The sequence below is a fragment of the Drosophila ficusphila genome, unplaced genomic scaffold, assembly GCF_018152265.1.
Source record: "Drosophila ficusphila isolate 14025-0441.05 unplaced genomic scaffold, ASM1815226v1 contig_197, whole genome shotgun sequence".
Taxonomy (NCBI): Eukaryota; Metazoa; Arthropoda; class Insecta; order Diptera; family Drosophilidae; genus Drosophila; species Drosophila ficusphila.
In genome coordinates this window covers 4,019,307-4,036,969 of record NW_025064091.1, presented here as the reverse complement: position 1 = coordinate 4,036,969, position 17,663 = coordinate 4,019,307, and the positions used below count along the sequence as shown (strand labels likewise).

The window sequence follows — 17,663 nt, the reverse complement described above, 5'->3', positions numbered from 1 at the left end:
ATTTAAAATATTTTTTTTAATTATTATTTAAAGTTAAGGTAAATTTATGATTAAATCACTTTCATAATTTAATTATAGTTATTTTCTTGTAAAAAGTATGGCAACTTTGTTCTCATTTTCTTAGGTAATGGTCACACTCACTGAAAAATTGCTAGTCGCTTGTAAACAACAAAATTCTAAGTATTCGCTAATTAGTAAAAATTATGGGTGTAACTGTGCTGCAACCGTATCCTCTGCCAGAAGGAAAATCGGGTGCGCACATTATCGATCTGCTGGGAAAACGGTTACTTTCGCTTGGCGCCACACATGCCGGTCAATTTCTCGTCGACTGCGAAACATTTATCTCAACGCCGCAACAACACAATGGAGCGCCAGGACGAGCCGTACATGTCCTGCACAATTCGGAATATCCCGCCTCGACGTTCTCGATCATCGACAACGGAACCGGCAAACAGGTGGCCCTCGTCGCCGACAACATATTCGATCTACTTATGCTCAAGATGACCAACACCTTCACCTCCAAGAAACAGACGAAAATCGAGTCCAGAGGCGCCCGTTTTGAATACGGTGATTTCGTTATCAAACTGGGATCGGTTACCATGATGGAGCACTTTAAGGTAGCACCTAGTTCGGAGTTCAACAGTTTGTTTTCCTCATTCGCAACTTTACTTTTAGGGCATCCTGATTGAAATCGAGTACAAGTCGTGTGTGATTCTGGCCTACTGCTGGGAGATGATCCGGGAAGTGTTGCAGGGATTCCTGGGCATTGGAGTTGGTAAGGACTTCCCTTCCTACTTTGCACCGCAGACGATAATGACGGCTATGGGGCAGCAGCAGCTGCATGCGAAGCACAACGACATCTACGAGCCGATGGACACGGTGAAACAGTACCTAGAGCAGTTCACCAACTACCGGAAACACGTGGCCCTGCTCGGCGGCATGGGGAGTGGTCCCGGTGGGCCACAGGTGGGTCCGCCCGTTCATATGTCGCCCTCGGTGGTGGGGATGGGTCGACCCTGATCCGCTGATGTTAAACTGGAGCCGCCGGATGTCCCAGTAGCAGATTAAACTGAATATTACCAAGGAAACCCATTATCTCGGATTAAGTAACATAGGTAATTTTATGCAATTGCATTGGCAAAAATATTTCCCTTTTTTCTTACAAAATTTAAGTTGTTAATCCATGAATATTATTAAGAAAATGCATATATTTTAATATACGGTTTATAAGATTGAAAGCCTGGGCATTATGGCCCATTTTTTAGGGACCCTCTGGCGTCGCGACTTTTGTTTTATTATGTGAAAAATAAGTCTGGGGATATATTGTGTATCTAGAAAATTATTCGATTGTGTAAAACTTAGCATTAATGTAAATATTGTGTGACATTTTATTATTCAATAAATGTTAATAAAAAACAAGATATTTAAGGGAAACTGCTTCAGCTTACTTTACTTTAATTTTTTTTAACTTATTTAAAACCGCACATTAAGTGAAAAACCTCTCACTGATATACATCGTCAAATTAAATTAATTAAAAAACAACCATATTTATTTTTAATTAAATTTTTATGTATATTTCTGCTTTTAACACAATAGTTTATATATATATATGTAGATATATATATTTTATATATATAGATGTGTGGGTGTATGTGTAAGAATAAGTCGAATTTTGTTTCTTCATGAAATGTAAACAATTAAAAATATATGTGTGGCGAAAACAAAAGTCTTTTTCTTATCTTATAAAATGCAAAGTTTATTCAATCAAAAAAAAGAGCAGGCGAGAAAAATGTGTATCGTAGGGTAAGATGTATGGAGTAAGTAGTATGTATAGTTAATCTTAATTATGTTAGTCTTCTAACACACAAAGTTACAAAAAAATTAAGGAAGTTAATCATGAACATGCGCTTAGGGAATAATCAAAATGATTTGCTGAATTTCAAAACAATGGAATTTGTGTGTTGTTTTGGCTGTATAACAGTGGCTGGTTAAACATAAATTTCATTACAGCTTTCTAGCCGATTTTTGACGAGGGGTGTACGAGTGTGTATAACAGTTTCGTATAAGTAATATGCTTTGCGTTCAAGTGGCATAATGACAGCGTGCTAAGTACGCTGCTGTTCTTTTCCATCTTTCATCGTCTATATGCAATCCGATCCGAAAGAAAACCGACAACAAATGCTGCTGGATAATCTTTGCTCCTGCTCCAAAGTATTCTCATTTCTCCATTTCTCTGGCTGGATTCTCTGTTTGTGATCTCTTTACTCTTCTTGTTTTTACAAATCTTTAAAATACACTTCCGCGTTTCTTTTGTAGTTACATGTAGGTAAGATATACGTTGTAGGTGTTGATGTAGGTTTTATAATTATGGATATAGTTTAAACGGAGATCAAATTCCGATTGATTGTTTGTTGGTTTTTTTTTGTTTTGTGTGTGTGACCGTTTCTGGGTTTGAGGGTAGGTTCTTTTTATCAAGATTTGCGACAAATTCTCCATTTTGTCTTTTCTTATCATTTTTTGTTTGTTTGTTTAGTTTAATATATTCTTTGCATTACCAGGGATTTGCTCCTTTTTGAAATTTGGTGTATATATATATTTTTTTTTTTTTGTTTTTCTGTTGCTGCTTTCAGTTGTCCTTGGGGTGGAGTTGTCATATAAGCAAATGTAGCATATAGGGTCCCCGTAGTCCCGATTTAATCGCGTATGGGCAAGGTAGCCGGCTTAACGTGACCGCCATCGCCCTCAGAGACAAAACGCTTGCGTCCGCTGCAAATATATAATTTAGTAAACTGATTAGAAATGGGTTAATCAATATTACGAGGGAGGGAAGTAGAAATAATAGCCCCAATTACTGACATTTACATATCATTCGATTTTATGTTGCCAACAAATTTAATAAAACTCATTAGCTAACTTCCCTCAGAAAAAAAACTTGGGTATTTTAGGATTCTCAAAATCATCTTCTATCGTTTAAATCTGTTGATTAAAGTGCATACATATGAGTGTGAACCTAAAAATACGTTTCTGAAATCACACGAGATAACAGTAAGCAAGTAACAAAGGAATAAAATACATAAATGTATTTTAAATGCAGCTGCATAATATTTATCTCTCTTTCCTGCATTGTTGTACGCACTTAGCAATTATACAATTATGCAATTCAATGCAATGCAATGCTGCAAAAACAAAGAACAAGGAAACAAAGAGGAAAAAACAAAAAACAAGTTGCAAAATGCTTGGCGCAAATTTGGCAACAACAATGACAAGAACAACAACGAATTTGCACAAAAGTTCATTCAACCGTTGACCCTTTTTCTCGCTCTCTCTCTCTCTTTGGGGGCCTCTCTTGGTCTCATTGCTCCCCACTCTCTCACTTTTTGCAACAGCTGTGCAAAAGTTGCGGGTGAACTAAGCAGAGGGGAAAGGGGGGTGCATTAAAACTAGTTTAGAGCGCGACCAATCAAAGGATTCCATAGCGTAGAAGAACAAAAATAACGCCAAGCTGGAGCCATAATTGTTGCTTCTATAAATATGTGACCAAGTGGGGGACTAAATGCACACATAAATATGTACATATATAAAAAGAGTCAAATAAAATTGCGGCAAGATAAGCGTGCGGCCACAAACACAAGTAAATACACGAATTAAAAAGCAAAAAAAAAAAAAAAAAAACACAAAAACAGCGAAGCCCCCCAGCAAAGCTAGATTAACGGCGGTGTTGGCAGGTTAGCTAGTTTACAGTTAAGGGGGTTGAGGGCTAGAGTAAAATAAGATTTTAAAATAAGAAGAAATTCTTTTTCAGATCATAAAAATAATTGCAGTAAACCGAGCTTTGTTCTCACAAATATTTCTTTAAATTCAATTACCAACAAGCTTAGCCGTCTTTTTATTTTTTTTGCCAACACTTGGCCTCATCAACCGTTAGGTCTGAGTGTCTTGGCATTGAGCTCAGATTTTTTTTTTTTTAAGCTTTTTGCAGTTGCAGTTGCGTTGGCGTTGACGTTGGCAGAGACGCTGGCGTTATACATATAGTTTGTATGTTGTTGTTCCTGCTGTGTTTGTGCAAAGTGAATGGTGTTGTTGCTGTTCTTGTTTTTGTGGCTGCTGCAGCCGCTACTAAAGTTGTTGCTGTTCTTGTTTTTGTTGCTTTTGTGGCTGTCGCTTTGTGTTGTTACTGCGCTAAAAGTGGCAGAGTGCAATAGCCGCAGTCAAGGCGAATGCAAATGCAAATGCAGTTATAGTAGCAGAAAAAAGCAACAACAACAACGATAGCAAGTAAAGTGGGAGTGGCAAGCAGGTCGATAACAGCGACTTGGCCGCCATATTTACCTTCGCACAAACACTAGCACACACTAAAATCACACACTCGCATAAACAAACAAAACCCCAAGACGCTCTTGAGCCACATGCAGGTTGTTGCACCAGCAAACAATTATAAAAAAAAAAGATTCACTACAATTCAACAATGCAAAGTTTGCCGCGATAAAAAACCAATCGATAAGAGACTTCCGCCAACACACCGCCCCCCTTCACACGTAGGGATAAATGCTACTCCTTTTGCAAAAACATCACATAAAATTGAACCAAAAATTAATACCGATGTGGTTATACCCTAAAAAACAAGATCTCATCTTTAGCGACTAAAAAGTATATAAAACTTGACCAATTCATTTAACTACCAACTAAACAAAAAAATACAAAAGTTTACTAAAACCAGTTTAAGAAGTTTAAGCCAAGACATTTTGATGGAAAGTTTTTTGGGATAAATCTTGTCTTATTCTTTAATTGATGGAGACATCAGAAACTCCTGGTTATATAATACGTTGGTTTTAAAACAAATGTCCGAAAGCCAATCACCACCATTATTAATCCCCATCAAATGAAAAAAAGTTTGCCCCCATCAAAGAAACGGAAAGTAAGTAAATAAAGAAGCAGATGGCAAAGAAGGAGAGACAAGAACTCGGTATAAAAATAAATATAACTAGCCGGCACCTGATAAACCGGCACAACAATAAAAACAACAACTGAATCGACAAGAAAAACAACATAAACAATAAAAAGAGAACCCCAACCAACAATCGGCGACTGCCTCAACGGATGACGCGTCGTACGTCAAGTTAATTCCAAAATGCGAAACTAAACTGCGCAATAGAAATTTCATAAACAAACATATGTATGTATATGTATATATATATATGTAGGTATACACTCGCACAGACAAACACTCCGGCGGCCACAAACAAAACACGTCTATATGTACTACCCCCGTCTATATAAGAAACTGAGCCAAAAGCGTAAAAAGAAGAAAACAAAAAAATGGGAGAATAATAAACAAGTCGAAGCCGGCAAAAACAAAAAACAAACACGTACAATAATACATATCTGAACACAGCGGTGGTAAAAATTATAGTCATTAAATTTAAAAATAAAAATAATTTGCTTGACTCACTCATTAGGGCTAAAGAGCCCCGATTATTATTTTTAGAAAATCGTTACAGCATTGAGTTGGGATTTCGAGGTAATCATTTTCGAGACATTCGATATTTATTATACTAAAATCTATAAATACTCCGCCTATATAAGCAGTTTTGCTGTTGTTTTATTATCTTTATAAAATATGTATACTGTTAAATAAATTTGTGTTATAATTTAGACATATTATTTTACCCACAACTGTTTGCACTTATAGGCGCAAATTAAAACCAACGAACGGCCTCCATAAATCTTGGCTATACCCTTCGCCAAAAATAGAATAATCAAATAAATCATATCATAATCGACATTTAGTTAATTGTGTTATCAAATTAAACACCGAATTGTTATCAACAATGAACCTTTTCCTTTTTATAGCTGGCGATCGGATCGATAGGCCCTCTTCCATACATAGAGTGTATAATTTGTAAACAACAATGTATAAACCTTTTTTATGGGGGGCAGCACTCAGGGGGCGTGTTGTCTTTATGGCTGCTAAGATTACGTAAACACGTCTCGCTCTCTTTGCTAACTGAGTTTGTTTTCTTGCAACAAGCTACATACACACGAATATTTTCATAAACAGGTGGGCTGATTGTTTGAATTGCAGTAAGGCAACCCATCAAATTAGAGTTCTTAAAGTAATAAACATTATTGCTGTTTGAAAACCCCATAATAACATGGTTTAAATTCTGATTTTCTTTTGTTTATACATACATACATATATGTAGTTTGAAAACTTACCGCGATGGCACGTTGTTTATAATTTTGTCGGTAAGGAATCCGGCGCGATTGCAGCGTTCGACAAAGCGATCGAGTATTATATAAGCCAGGGGCACATCCAGAACTATATCCGCCATGTCATCGAAGACGCGCATAAAACCCTGAAAATATCACGAAGTTAGGGGTTTAATGGAATTCTAATAAATAAATTCAATACCTTACAAGGTTCATTTAAATGGAAATTGTATAAAATTGTGGCAATATAAATTTAATGGATTTAAATTACAAAGCAAGTAAGCGAAAGGATTTAATGATAGAATAGTTGAAAAGTAGGATAAATATTTGAAGTATTTTGAAAAAGCTTTTAATCCTTTATCCTTTATATAAAGATTCAATTTTTTTTTAAAGTGAAAATATCGAAAACTATTGAAACTTGAAGTTCCAAGCAATTCCCTGTTGTCAATGTGGAACTAATAAAATAATATAGTTTCATTAGATGCATACCTGCTCCATGCCCGCGGGCAGCACCAGGCAGGTGAGATCTAGCTGCTTGAGCAGCTCGCACATGGCCTCCTCGGTGGTCTGGCTGAGTGACTCCAGGGTCATCACGATCGCCTCGTAGACGAGCTCGTGATGGTAGTGCGGCACCTCGAGGGAGCGCAGACAGCGCTGGGCCTCGGCGACGTCGCGTGAGGATATGTACTCCTTGAGCAGCAGCTCCATCTGCTTGGTGATCGTCTTCACCGGACGCAGCGGGCCGCCCATGCCCCAGACATTGTCCAAATGGGCCCACACCTGCTTGTGGAGCAGCGAATCGGCGCGACGCAAGGCCTGCTCGGCATGCTCGCCGAGCTCCAGATGACGCAGCTCCTCCTCCGACTTGGCCACAAACTTGGGCGGAATGCAGTCGTCGGCCACGGCGCGGGCCATAAAGTTGCCCAGCATAATGGGCGCCTCTGGAGTGTCCAGGATGAGATCCGGCAGATTGGCCAGCAGCATATTGAAGCCCTTCTCGATGTCCTTGCCGGTTATCACTCTACCGTACAGATCGGAGATCAACACCGAGGTCATCTCGCGCTGCGAGTCCTTGTGATCCATGGCGATCTCCACAAGGATGCTGGTAATGTGCTCGCGCAACGGACCCTGCAGTATCTCATCGAAGCTGAGGGCCACCTCGTGCGGATCCCCGTGCTCGTAGTACTCCAAAACGATCGGTTCGGCCAGCTTGAAGAACTCCTCGGGTGTTATCTCTGCAATCACCTCACGCAACTCGACATTGCGATCGTTGCACTCGCTATCGTAGTTCGGATCGTTCTCGTCCTCGTAGACCTCGGCCAGAGCCTCGGAACCGGGCAATCCCCAGACGCCCTTGCCACCGGCACCACCCTTCTTGGGCAGTCCACGGCCACGATTGAGGTTCCGCGAACGACGGCTGTTCTTCCAGCGGCGATGGGGCACCACATAGCCACCCGGTGAGGGTAGAATGCCATTGATGGCTAGCGGCGCTCCACCAGCTCCGCCGGACGACACACCATTTCCGTTGGTTTGATTCGGACTGCCACCGGATCCGCTATTCTGTCTTTGGATGAGCCGCTTGGCCTTGCGCTTAATCCTGCCATCCTCCACGGGCAGCGGCTTCTTGATATGCCCGTTCGAGTGGGCTCCCGATCCACTCCCGTTGAGCTCCACCGCCTGAATCTCACCGTTCAGCTCCCGCTCAACGGAACTCTCCTTGGAATCGGATTCAGCCGGTGGGGAGTGACGACCACCGTTGGTGGCCCGTTTGTTATTCGATTCCACTTCCATATCGCCTATTTCTCACTCTCAACTACAGTATATTATCCCTCGTTTTCCCCTTGGAATGCACAGCAAGGATTTTGTGGCGGTTTGGGTATTTGTACTCTGGCACCAGGTGCGTCCTTTATGTTTCTATAAATAGAGTGCAACAAGTGGAGGGAAACCGTTTTCTAATTAACATAAAGTTGATGTTTAAGATACAAAAAAAAACACTTTAATATTTCGATTTAAACAAAGCTGGGAAAACTAGATAATAGTGAACAAAAAATGGTTAAACAAAGCTCTAATTGCACCTCCACTTATGATAAAAAATTCTCTTAGTAAAAACAATTAAAGTTTTAGATAGTATCGAATTCCTTTATTCTCGTTAAAAAATACCTCAAAACTGTTTATGTTTATAACCAGATGACTTTTGTATCTGTTTATTCCAATCTAGGGAATTGTGTTCGGTGCAATGCTTAAACTTAACTCTAAGGAAAGTAAAAGGAACATGAGACAAAATAGGGTTAAGCATTTTTCTGGGGATTCACTGCCAATTGTTTAATACGGCTTAATTTACATGTCTCGCCGCCTTAAGGCTGGAATGCTTTGGAAGGTCTTATTTGTTATTGTGCGTTGTGTTTGTGGAACTCATGGCACTAAAACAAATACACATGATTGTCTGGCACGTAGTCGCCACCTCCTCTTACCTTAAAACCCCCTTCGTTCCTAGTTAACGTTTTTTTTTTGTTTGTTATTTAAATTCTTTTGTTTCTGGCGTGTTATAAGCTAAAAATACAAAAGCTACTTGGACTGCACGTAATTTACATCGTTGTTTTATGCTCACTTAACTCACTCGATGCTATTGCCAAGTAATACAATATCTTACAACACCACAAATTTAAAAACGTGGTGTTTTCAATTGAAATAGTGATACAAAATTTAAGAAAACCGTCTAAGTGACGGTTTTTAAGTAATGAAAATCCTACATTTTAGGTAGATCGTAAAGTTTTTAAGATCTTGTTTACGACCCACTATTTTATCCTGTAATGAGATAAATACTGTATTTTCACATCTTTAGCGCCATAATTTTGACCACATCTGTATATAACGGTACTGCGTCTTGGAAATTGCAAATGTTTGTCAATGGGCGTCGGTGTGACAGAGATAGCAATACCGACATGTATCGAAACTCCCCTATAGTCAAAATTCAAGGTCACGCAACAACAACAACAATGGAAAAGGGACGACATAATTCATTTACCGTTAAAGCTTTCCAACCCTCACAAACATTAGAGCCATCTCTTTCGCACTAACTCTGAATTGGAAGTTGCTTTCATTGGCGTATGTGCTTGGTTGTTTTGTTTTGCATAAATGCCTATTTGTTAATTCCCCAGCTGCTCTTGTTTTCGTCCTGTTTAGAAATACAACTGTTGTAATATTACTAAATAACAATTCTTAAAAAATTTGGTCAAAGTATTGACATATATGCAATTATGTATCTGTAATTCAAAATAAAATTTTAAAGGGTTCTTATTTTTTAGGTCCAAATTTTCGGTTGTAAAGTATTTGATTTCTAGTTCTTTCTATTCTCTTTCCACACATGTAAGGTCTAATAAGAATTAAAACAAAGATAACGTCCAAAAAAAAGCCGCATGGCTGCGTTGTTTTTGTGTCATTTTGTTGCGTCTGTTTTTTCGTGAATGTCTGTGCTTTATATTGCGTCTCTGTTGCTTTCTCCTACTCTTCCCTTCTTTGGCCGCTGGTTCTTATGTATTCCCCCCACTGCAAATATATTTGTACATATGTATGTATGCTGTAACCGGTTTTATGTTTGTTTTGCCCGGTTTAACCTTGAAAATTTAGTGCGCCTTACGAATTTCTATGTTTTTATTGCCGTCTCCCTCCTCTCTCTCTCTGTCCATCTCTTCTTCTTCTTTCGCACTTGTTGTGCCCGCTTTTTCTGATAACAACAAAAACAACAAAACAAACAATTTTCGGCTGCTATCCCATCTCTTTTACTCCTTCGCTTATGTTGATGCGTGTCTGAAATTATTTTTTTTAACCCCCGAGAAATCAGGCAAAGGTGGAGACGTGGGGAAAAGGAGAGACAGAGAGAAAGAAAAGGGGAGGGGAAAAGCATAAAAGTGACGCTGTCGAAATTGCGTCGCAAAAATTTCGCAAAAAAGCCAGCAGGGCCCAAAAAAATAACAGAACCAGAATCGGCTACAACATTGTATGAGGCTTTTTAGATTTTTTTTTTTTTACAAAGATTGTAAAAATATAAGTCACACCAAATAATTTTACCAGCATTCGCAAGTTAAATGATACCTTTTCTATAAATATTATAAAACCATCTGCGGTCTTCGGTACCGGCATTTTTTCACAAAGATACATATGAGTTTGTTTATTTCTATAAAGGTTTACTGCAAAGTTGGAATTTTCTTACAACAACTTCTAAAATTGTTTGAATTATTAAGTCAATAGAGCCTTGCTGCCGGTAACAAAACCCTATAAACAAACAAGTTTTTCAAACGACTAATGATTATTTAAATTGCAATAAATATTTTTCCTTAGGCAATGGAAAATTACTGCCTTTGCCGTAAGCTGAAGCTTTGAAAGAAAAAAAAAACTAAATTTTTATCCACCACTGTAATTTACATACATATGTATGTACATAAATACAAAAACATTTCTTTCCGTTTGACAAATATGGACAAATAAGCCTCGAGACGAAAGCATCGAATGACATGGAAACTTAGGAAGGGGCGCCGAATGCAAATAAACCTCGAGCAGCGAAAATAAAAATAAGAAACAAGTTGAGCAGGCAGAAAAACAAAACAAATTCCCCCCACCCCCCTGCAGCTGTTTTTTTTTGGCTTTCCTCTTGTTGTTGTTTTTTTTGGGTGCGTGCGTGCGTGCCGGTTTAATTTATCACGTAGACCAAAATCACCCGTTTTTCCAATTCGCTAATCAAACACTGTTATTAATATATTTAAATTTAACACTTTCTAATATGAACTTAGCTTTTGACATTATTTTCTGTCCACGACTGTATATTTGTTTTGCATTTTTTGCTTTTATATTCTCATTCGCCGGCATTTTTTTTCGTATTTACTTTTAATCGGTATTCGTCAAGATCGATGTTGTTGTTGTGTTTCTTCCTTTTCGCCACTTACCTAAGTGCTTTTTCTGTCCCTCCTGCTGTCTCGCTCGCTCTCCCTTCTCTCGCTCTGATGCTGCAACAAGAACAACAACAAACGACGCGACTGCAACAACGTTGGCCCACTGCAGTCGACGTCGACGCTGACTGCGCTGCTTCTATGCGCTGGGAGCCTGTTTAATTGTTGTTGCTAGTGTTTTTTGTGGGCTCCTTTCTCGCTTGCTTCTTATTGGCGTGGGGGCAAATGGCAAAAATGCACTCAAATTTCTTTTGGCTCACAGAAAAAAATACACATGTGTGTGTTAACAAGGAGGCTCCTTCACACACACTAGCACATCCACAACCACTCAGTTGTGTGCGTGGGGGAGCTGTTGCTGCAACCGTGATTTTTTTGTATTATCCTGCTGCACCTTCGCCTTTGCTAAGGATGTTGTTTTCCGCTGTTTAAACTTTGTTGGAGCGAAGGATTGGAGAACAGAATGTATCAAAGTGTAACTTCGACTGAGCGACTGACAGAGGTGGAGACCGATGGAAAACTCGATGCTTCGGTGTTTTCAAAATTGGAAACATCGATGTTTGACTATCGGTGATTTTGCACCCCTAAAAGCGTTTTCCATAGAACAAAACCATGGTTGGTGCCTCTGGTTACTCTGTTTCTGTAAAAGCGGCAGCAATGCCAAATGAAAATTGGGTATCCCCCAGTTTTTTCCAATTTAATATCTTTTGTTTATTGTCTAAAAAAGAACAGGTTAATAGCTTTTAGGAAGTTTTCCAAATTGAAGTTTTTTATATTATTATTAAAGCTTACAAATAAATTGTTTTTTACTTCAATTTTGTTCAGGCACTGCTCCACAATAGGGTGGCAACGACCCGAAGATCCGTTTCTTTTTTTGGAAATTGCGGTTAAATGTATTAACACTTTCTGATTTACCGTTTGGCGCAAGTGTACTTTGAAATTATACTTATAGTTCATGTATATGAAAGCAATGGATGATTCTAATTTGAACTGTTTCTCCGAATTTCTGGATTTAAAAAAGAACAAGAAAAAATGTTGCTGACTAAAGCTAAAAAAAAAAGCACCTACATATGGCAAATCGGCGCCGCTTCTTTGTGTGGTGTCAAATTACTTATAAAATAAGAACCTAAACAATGGCTTCATCTGAGGGGTTAAATGTAAGAACTGTTGAATATAAGATCTAGAATCGCTGGCTTTCCAGGAAACGACGCCGCTCGCGTTCGCGGAATTGGCGGCGGGCTGCGGGCGGAGCTCCCTGCGGATTACGGATTACCAATTCAGTTTCGCAATACTTCTTGGGATCATATGTGGGCGCTGGCGGTTCGGCATCCCAGTCCTCCGAGCATGCAATATTAAACTCACAGGGACGCGGCTCTGCAGGCGGCATTGAGTCCGGCAGCTTGTAGCGCTCTAAGGCCGCACGGTCGGGGCAGTCAATAACATGTAACTGCAAGTCGGTATTAATTCAGATGCTAGTTTATTTAATTGAAAAACTCACCTGCATATTGGTAACGGAGTGCAAATGGGTTGTGTTGAATGGACAGCGCACCATCTTGGAGGAAGGAAAATTCTTGGCGCAGCGCGTTAAATGATACGCCAAGCGGGTGGGCATTATGCGATGGACTTTATCGTACGGGCAAACGACGTACTCCTCGAAATTCGGACCGCCACAGTACTTTTCAGACATTTTCAAAACTTTTTGTTCGAAAATAAAATTGATGTGTGTATGTTCCCTCTCTAAATGGGCGCACTTAAAAAATGAGATTGCGGTCTGAAAAACAAAGCGTTGCCAGACGGCGTGTGTATATATCGATAGGCGATACCCCGCCGATTGATGTTGTTTATCTCCTTTCAACGCACGTGCACTGTAGTTTTTGAGAAATATCTTAAATAATTTGAGCAGTTAGCTAATCCAAGATGCCGCCCATTGCCCAGGAGGGCAATTGCCTGATTTACCGCGGCAGCAACTTTCTCAAGCAGCGGCTAATCCTCGCCTGCCTTTCTGGCAAACCGGTAAAGATCACCCAAATCCGCTCGGAGGACGAGACAGCGCCCGGTTTGCGGGAATACGAGATAAGTCTGATACGCCTGCTGGACAAGATCACGAATGGAACAAAGATCGAGCTGAATCCCGCCGGCACAAGTGTCATGTTCTCGCCGGGATTACTGCACGGCGGTCAGGTTCAACACGACTGCTGTGTTCAGCGTGGAATTGGCTACTACTTGGACGCCCTGATTGCCTTGGGTCCGTTCTGTAAGAATCCCCTACAGTGCAGCCTGCGCGGCGTGACCAACAGCAAGGACTCGCCGTCAGTGGATCACATCAAGGGTGCTGCGCTATCGCTGCTCAAGCGTTTCCTCCTCGTCGACGAGGGCCTCGAACTGAAGGTGATTCGCCGTGGAGCCGCTCCTCTGGGTGGCGGGGAGATCTCCTTCCGCTGCCCGGTGAGAAAGAGCTTGCGAGCCATCCAGTTCCAGTCGCAGGGGATGGTAAAACGCATTCGTGGCACCGTTTATGCCTGCAAAGTGTCGCCCGCATTGGCCAATCGAACTGTGGAGGCGGCCAAGGGTTGTATGCTTAAATTCCTGCCCGATGTCTATATCTACACCGATCAGAACAAGGGCAAGCTGTCTGGTAATTCACCCGGCTTCGGCATCTGTCTGATTGCGGAAACCACGGACGGCGTTTGCTTCGCCGCCGATTGTTGTTCCAACACAAGGGAGGAGTCAGTAAGTTGGCGCAAATCCACAGTACAATTTTGATCGTTTTGTTAACTAAACTCCCGCTTTTCAATAGGACACCCCTTCCATACCCGAGGATCTGGGCCAGGAGGTCGCCATGCGTTTACTGGACGAGATTTACCGCGGTGGCTGCGTGGACTCCAGTTACCAATGGCTGGCTGCACTTTACATAGCATTGGGACAAAAGCATGTCTCCAAATTCCTCACAGGTACTTACAAAAGATTACTTCACTTCTAAAGGTCATGCATTAATTGTTCAACTTGGTTTAGGTGCCCTGTCGACCTACACGGTTCACTTTCTGCAACACCTGCGCGACTTTTTCTCGATTACCTTCAAGCTGGAGAATCCCGAAGCGGAGGACGAGGACGAGGCGGAGGATGTGCGGGGAGCCCAGAAGGTCCTTATGGCCTGTGTCGGGATTGGCTACACAAATATTAACAAGCGTGTTACATAAACTGTTTTCTAGACTTAAATTTGTAAGAATAAACTTGTATTTTTTTTATGACAATTTGAACTCAAACCCGATTTTTATCAAGTTGGCGATGAACTTCCTGTGTTGGAAATAGCTTTCTATCCTCAGTAAAACTTAGTTTAATTTTAAACGCTGATCTGTTTAGGTTTGCAGTTAATGGATCTATAAAGTAAAGCGAGCTCTGGCCGAAAGTGCGAGGCTATTTGTGTAGCGATGAACTTCCAGCCAGGGAACTGCAAAGCTAAACATTTTCGGTGTTAAGGAGTTAAAACTTTCCCAGGAATTCAGTATCACATTTAAGAGTAAGTCTGTGTGGTAATGGTAAGTTTCATTTTCAGAATGACGAGTACGCAAAAATTTTCCGGTAAAATAATTTTCCATTGTTGGTAATTTTTTTTGCTTTACTTAATAAACCATAATATTTACCATAAGTGGGTAAACAATAAATTTGTATTTTTTATGTTATATAACTTTGTGCAACTTAAGCCAAATTATTTTTTGTTGAGTTCGGCATAAAATTGTATTTACCTTTTCAACAATGTATTTATATTTTGATAAAGTCCAATAATAACAAATCCAATTTTGGCTTTAAACGTTGTGCTGCCAACAAAGGTAGATGCGTTTAAATTGCATGATTTTAATATATATTCTATTTAGCGGGTCATTGATTTGCATTTGGCCGGGTTCCAATCGCTAAAGGTCAATGCCGGGTCACATTTGCGGATGAGTCTCCGATTTGACGCAGGTGTTGCAAGTTTGTTGCCAGGTCAAGCCTAATCAAGAAATCTATATAAGTTTATTAATCAGCCGGGATTACAAAATATGTGCAGAGAAAATATTTTTTAAGTGGACCTAAAGAATTTTAATTCTAATAAATGTGGGATTTTTGCCTAGATAATTGGCATACCTATTGCAGTTAATGAATTTGTGCTTTTTTTGTGGTTATTATCGTGAGCCCACCGCGATCATTTATGAATGGGCTATATTTTTTTTCATCTGCAATTTTTCGCCAAGTGTGAAGAGGTTCAAAAACCTTTTTGTGATAGTAGAAGCCATGCGAAAAAAATCGATTTTTGTAATTTTCCCTTGAGTTGCAGTTTAAATCCGGCGACTGATCAGCAGAACGAAAAACTAGAAGCCAGACAGCCGACTTCCTGTGGTCAGCAGAAAATAGTTCGCACAGCCATCGGAATCGGAGCTATATAAGCCACAAGTCTGGCCGGGAATAGCCATCAATCGTCGTTCAACGTTTGGCCAGATCTGATCCAAATCCGGTATCCCGAAATGATGAGTTTGCGCCTGTGCCTGCTGGCCACCTGCCTTGTGGTGGCTGCCCAAGCCTCCAAGGATGCCTCGAACATGCAGCTGAAGCCCACCAAGTGGCTGACCGCCTCCGATCTGGAGAACGTGCCCTCCCTCAACGACATCACCTGGGAGCGTCTGGAGAACCAGCCCCTGCAGCAGGGCGCCAAGTTGATCGAGAAGATCTGTAAGTAGTTTTCACAGATCTCTAATGAAGTTAGAAATGCTAAAAGATAGTTAAAGATTTGAAGTCATCAGAAATAGGTGTTAAATAGAATGGTAGGGATTAAACACCACTTGTTTAATACAAATTGTCTGAACTTTTATTGAAAAATAGAAAACACGTCCTTAAAAAATATATTTTTAATTACATTGTAACATTACCTATACGATTTTTAATAACTTAAGATGTTTTGAAAGCCTTTCCTGATTTAACTCTTATTATCTTCCTTTTTCTCACAGACCACGTTGGCCAAATCAAGCACGATCTGACCCCCAGCTTTGTGCCCAGCCCCAGCAACGTGCCCGTGTGGATCGTCAAGTCCAACGGCCAGAAGGTGGAGGCCAAGCTGAACAACTACGTGGACACGGCCAAGGCCCAGCCCGGTTTCGGCGAGGACGAGGTCACCATCGTGCTGACCGGCCTGCCCCACAACAGTCCCGCCCAGAAGAAGGCCCTGCGCCAGCTGATCCAGGCCTACGTCCAGAAGTACAACCTCCAGCAGCTGCAGAAGAACGCCCAGGAGCAGCAGCAGCAGCTGAAGAGCAGCGACTACGACTACACCAGCAGCGAGGAGGCCGCCGACCAGTGGAAGTCGGCCAAGTCCGCCAGCGGCGATTTGATCGTGAGTAGAGAGAGGATACATTCCAAACGATGCAACATTTAATGGGTTACCAATCCTGACCAGTTGCACTCCCGTTTTTATTCTTTTTGATCTTGGTAATTACTTCATTATGTTTCAAACCGCAGATCATTGACCTCGGCTCCACCCTGACGACCTTCAAGCGGTACGCAATGCTGGATGTGCAGAACACCGGCGCCATGATCGGCCAGACCTTGGTCGAGCTGACCAACAAGGGTGTGCCCCAGGAGATTGTCCATCTGATCGGTCAGGGTATCGGTGCCCATGTGGCCGGAGCTGCTGGCAACAAGTTCACCGCCCAGACTGGCCACAAGCTGCGTCGCATCACCGGTCTGGATCCCGCCAAGGTCCTGTCCAAGCGTCCCCAGACTTTGGGTGGCCTTTCCCGCGGCGATGCCGACTTCGTTGATGCCATCCACACCTCCGCCTTCGCCATGGGCACACCTATCCGTTGCGGTGATGTCGACTTCTATCCCAATGGACCAACCGTTGGTGTTCCCGGTGCCGAGAATGTGATCGAGGCCGTGGCCCGGGCCACTCGCTACTTCGCCGAGTCCGTGCGTCCCGGCAGCGAGCGCAACTTCCCCGCCGTTCCCGCCAACTCGCTGAAGCAGTACAAGGAGCAGGACGGTTTCGGCAAGCGCGCCTACATGGGTCTCCAGACCGACTACGATCTGCGCGGCGACTACATCCTGGAGGTCAACCCCAAGAGCCCCTTCGGCCAGCGTAATCCCGCCCAGAAGCAGGCCTCCTACCACGGTGTCCACCACGAAAGCAACTAAGGCAAATGGACCATGAAATACCAGGCAGTTCGATCTGATACCCAGAGCCACCCGGAAAACGTAGTCTAGTTAGCAGTTTCATAGAACAAGCACAAAACAAAAAACTTTATAAAATCCCATAAAAATATAACCTGCAAATTTTCTAAAAACGTAATGTTATTTATCAACACAGATGTACATACATACATACATATGTAATTTAACATCTGTTAAAAAAAACACTACATTTCTTTTATGTGATCTTGAGCAGATGCCCAAAAAACAATGATAAATGAAGCAAACAATTAATTTTTATAAATTATCAAGACACCTACATACATACCACATACATACATATGTACATACATATG

The 17,663-nt window shown here is 41.3% G+C and overlaps 5 protein-coding genes across 5 annotated transcripts; 3 read left to right on the top strand and 2 right to left on the bottom strand.

Annotated features, from left to right (window-relative positions):
- The first annotated feature begins 118 nt into the window (after positions 1–118).
- Positions 119–1,434, top strand: LOC108097562 (mediator of RNA polymerase II transcription subunit 20). Its single transcript, XM_017199942.2, has 2 exons — positions 119–617; positions 676–1,434. Exons 1-2 carry the CDS (start codon positions 204–206, stop codon positions 1,018–1,020), a joined length of 759 nt encoding a protein of 252 aa, XP_017055431.1. The 5' UTR covers positions 119–203; the 3' UTR covers positions 1,021–1,434.
- Positions 1,435–1,736: 302 nt separating this feature from the next.
- Positions 1,737–11,670, bottom strand: LOC108097560 (programmed cell death protein 4). The gene is made up of 4 exons (XM_017199941.2): positions 11,152–11,670; positions 6,701–8,125; positions 6,218–6,357; positions 1,737–2,767 (listed from the first exon to the last, which is right to left on the bottom strand). Exons 2-4 carry the CDS (start codon positions 8,000–8,002, stop codon positions 2,695–2,697), a joined length of 1,515 nt encoding a protein of 504 aa, XP_017055430.1. The 5' UTR covers positions 8,003–8,125; positions 11,152–11,670; the 3' UTR covers positions 1,737–2,694.
- Positions 11,671–11,837: 167 nt separating this feature from the next.
- Positions 11,838–12,933, bottom strand: LOC108097708 (gametocyte-specific factor 1 homolog). Its single transcript, XM_017200196.2, has 2 exons — positions 12,650–12,933; positions 11,838–12,598 (listed from the first exon to the last, which is right to left on the bottom strand). The coding sequence occupies exons 1-2, from the start codon at positions 12,836–12,838 to the stop codon at positions 12,332–12,334; spliced, it is 456 nt and encodes a 151-aa protein (XP_017055685.1). The 5' UTR covers positions 12,839–12,933; the 3' UTR covers positions 11,838–12,331.
- A 28-nt stretch (positions 12,934–12,961) lies between these two features.
- On the top strand, positions 12,962–14,408 carry LOC108097707 (probable RNA 3'-terminal phosphate cyclase-like protein). Its single transcript, XM_017200194.2, has 3 exons — positions 12,962–13,881; positions 13,949–14,102; positions 14,164–14,408. Exons 1-3 carry the CDS (start codon positions 13,069–13,071, stop codon positions 14,346–14,348), a joined length of 1,152 nt encoding a protein of 383 aa, XP_017055683.1. The 5' UTR covers positions 12,962–13,068; the 3' UTR covers positions 14,349–14,408.
- A 1,186-nt stretch (positions 14,409–15,594) lies between these two features.
- LOC108097706 (vitellogenin-3) lies at positions 15,595–17,462 on the top strand. The gene is made up of 3 exons (XM_017200193.2): positions 15,595–15,855; positions 16,131–16,513; positions 16,639–17,462. Exons 1-3 carry the CDS (start codon positions 15,651–15,653, stop codon positions 17,311–17,313), a joined length of 1,263 nt encoding a protein of 420 aa, XP_017055682.1. The 5' UTR covers positions 15,595–15,650; the 3' UTR covers positions 17,314–17,462.
- The last annotated feature ends 201 nt before the right edge of the window (positions 17,463–17,663 follow it).

Bases quoted from the DNA above. Each gene is read 5' to 3' on its own strand.
- LOC108097560 (XM_017199941.2), bottom strand. From the start codon at position 8,002: ATGGAAGTGGAATCGAATAACAAACGGGCCACCAACGGTGGTCGTCAC. The intron at 6,358-6,700 runs GTATGCATCTAA...TGATATTTTCAG, and splicing joins TGCCCGCGGGCATGGAGCAG to GGTTTTATGCGCGTCTTCGA. The intron at 2,768-6,217 runs GTAAGTTTTCAA...ATATATTTGCAG, and splicing joins ATAAACAACGTGCCATCGCG to CGGACGCAAGCGTTTTGTCT.
- LOC108097562 (XM_017199942.2), top strand. From the start codon at position 204: ATGGGTGTAACTGTGCTGCAACCGTATCCTCTGCCAGAAGGAAAATCG. The intron at 618-675 runs GTAGCACCTAGT...CTTTACTTTTAG, and splicing joins CCATGATGGAGCACTTTAAG to GGCATCCTGATTGAAATCGA.
- LOC108097708 (XM_017200196.2), bottom strand. From the start codon at position 12,838: ATGTCTGAAAAGTACTGTGGCGGTCCGAATTTCGAGGAGTACGTCGTT. The intron at 12,599-12,649 runs GTGAGTTTTTCA...ACCGACTTGCAG, and splicing joins ACTCCGTTACCAATATGCAG to TTACATGTTATTGACTGCCC.
- LOC108097706 (XM_017200193.2), top strand. From the start codon at position 15,651: ATGATGAGTTTGCGCCTGTGCCTGCTGGCCACCTGCCTTGTGGTGGCT. The intron at 15,856-16,130 runs GTAAGTAGTTTT...TTTTTCTCACAG, and splicing joins CAAGTTGATCGAGAAGATCT to ACCACGTTGGCCAAATCAAG. The intron at 16,514-16,638 runs GTGAGTAGAGAG...TTCAAACCGCAG, and splicing joins CCGCCAGCGGCGATTTGATC to ATCATTGACCTCGGCTCCAC.
- LOC108097707 (XM_017200194.2), top strand. From the start codon at position 13,069: ATGCCGCCCATTGCCCAGGAGGGCAATTGCCTGATTTACCGCGGCAGC. The intron at 13,882-13,948 runs GTAAGTTGGCGC...GCTTTTCAATAG, and splicing joins CCAACACAAGGGAGGAGTCA to GACACCCCTTCCATACCCGA. The intron at 14,103-14,163 runs GTACTTACAAAA...AACTTGGTTTAG, and splicing joins TGTCTCCAAATTCCTCACAG to GTGCCCTGTCGACCTACACG.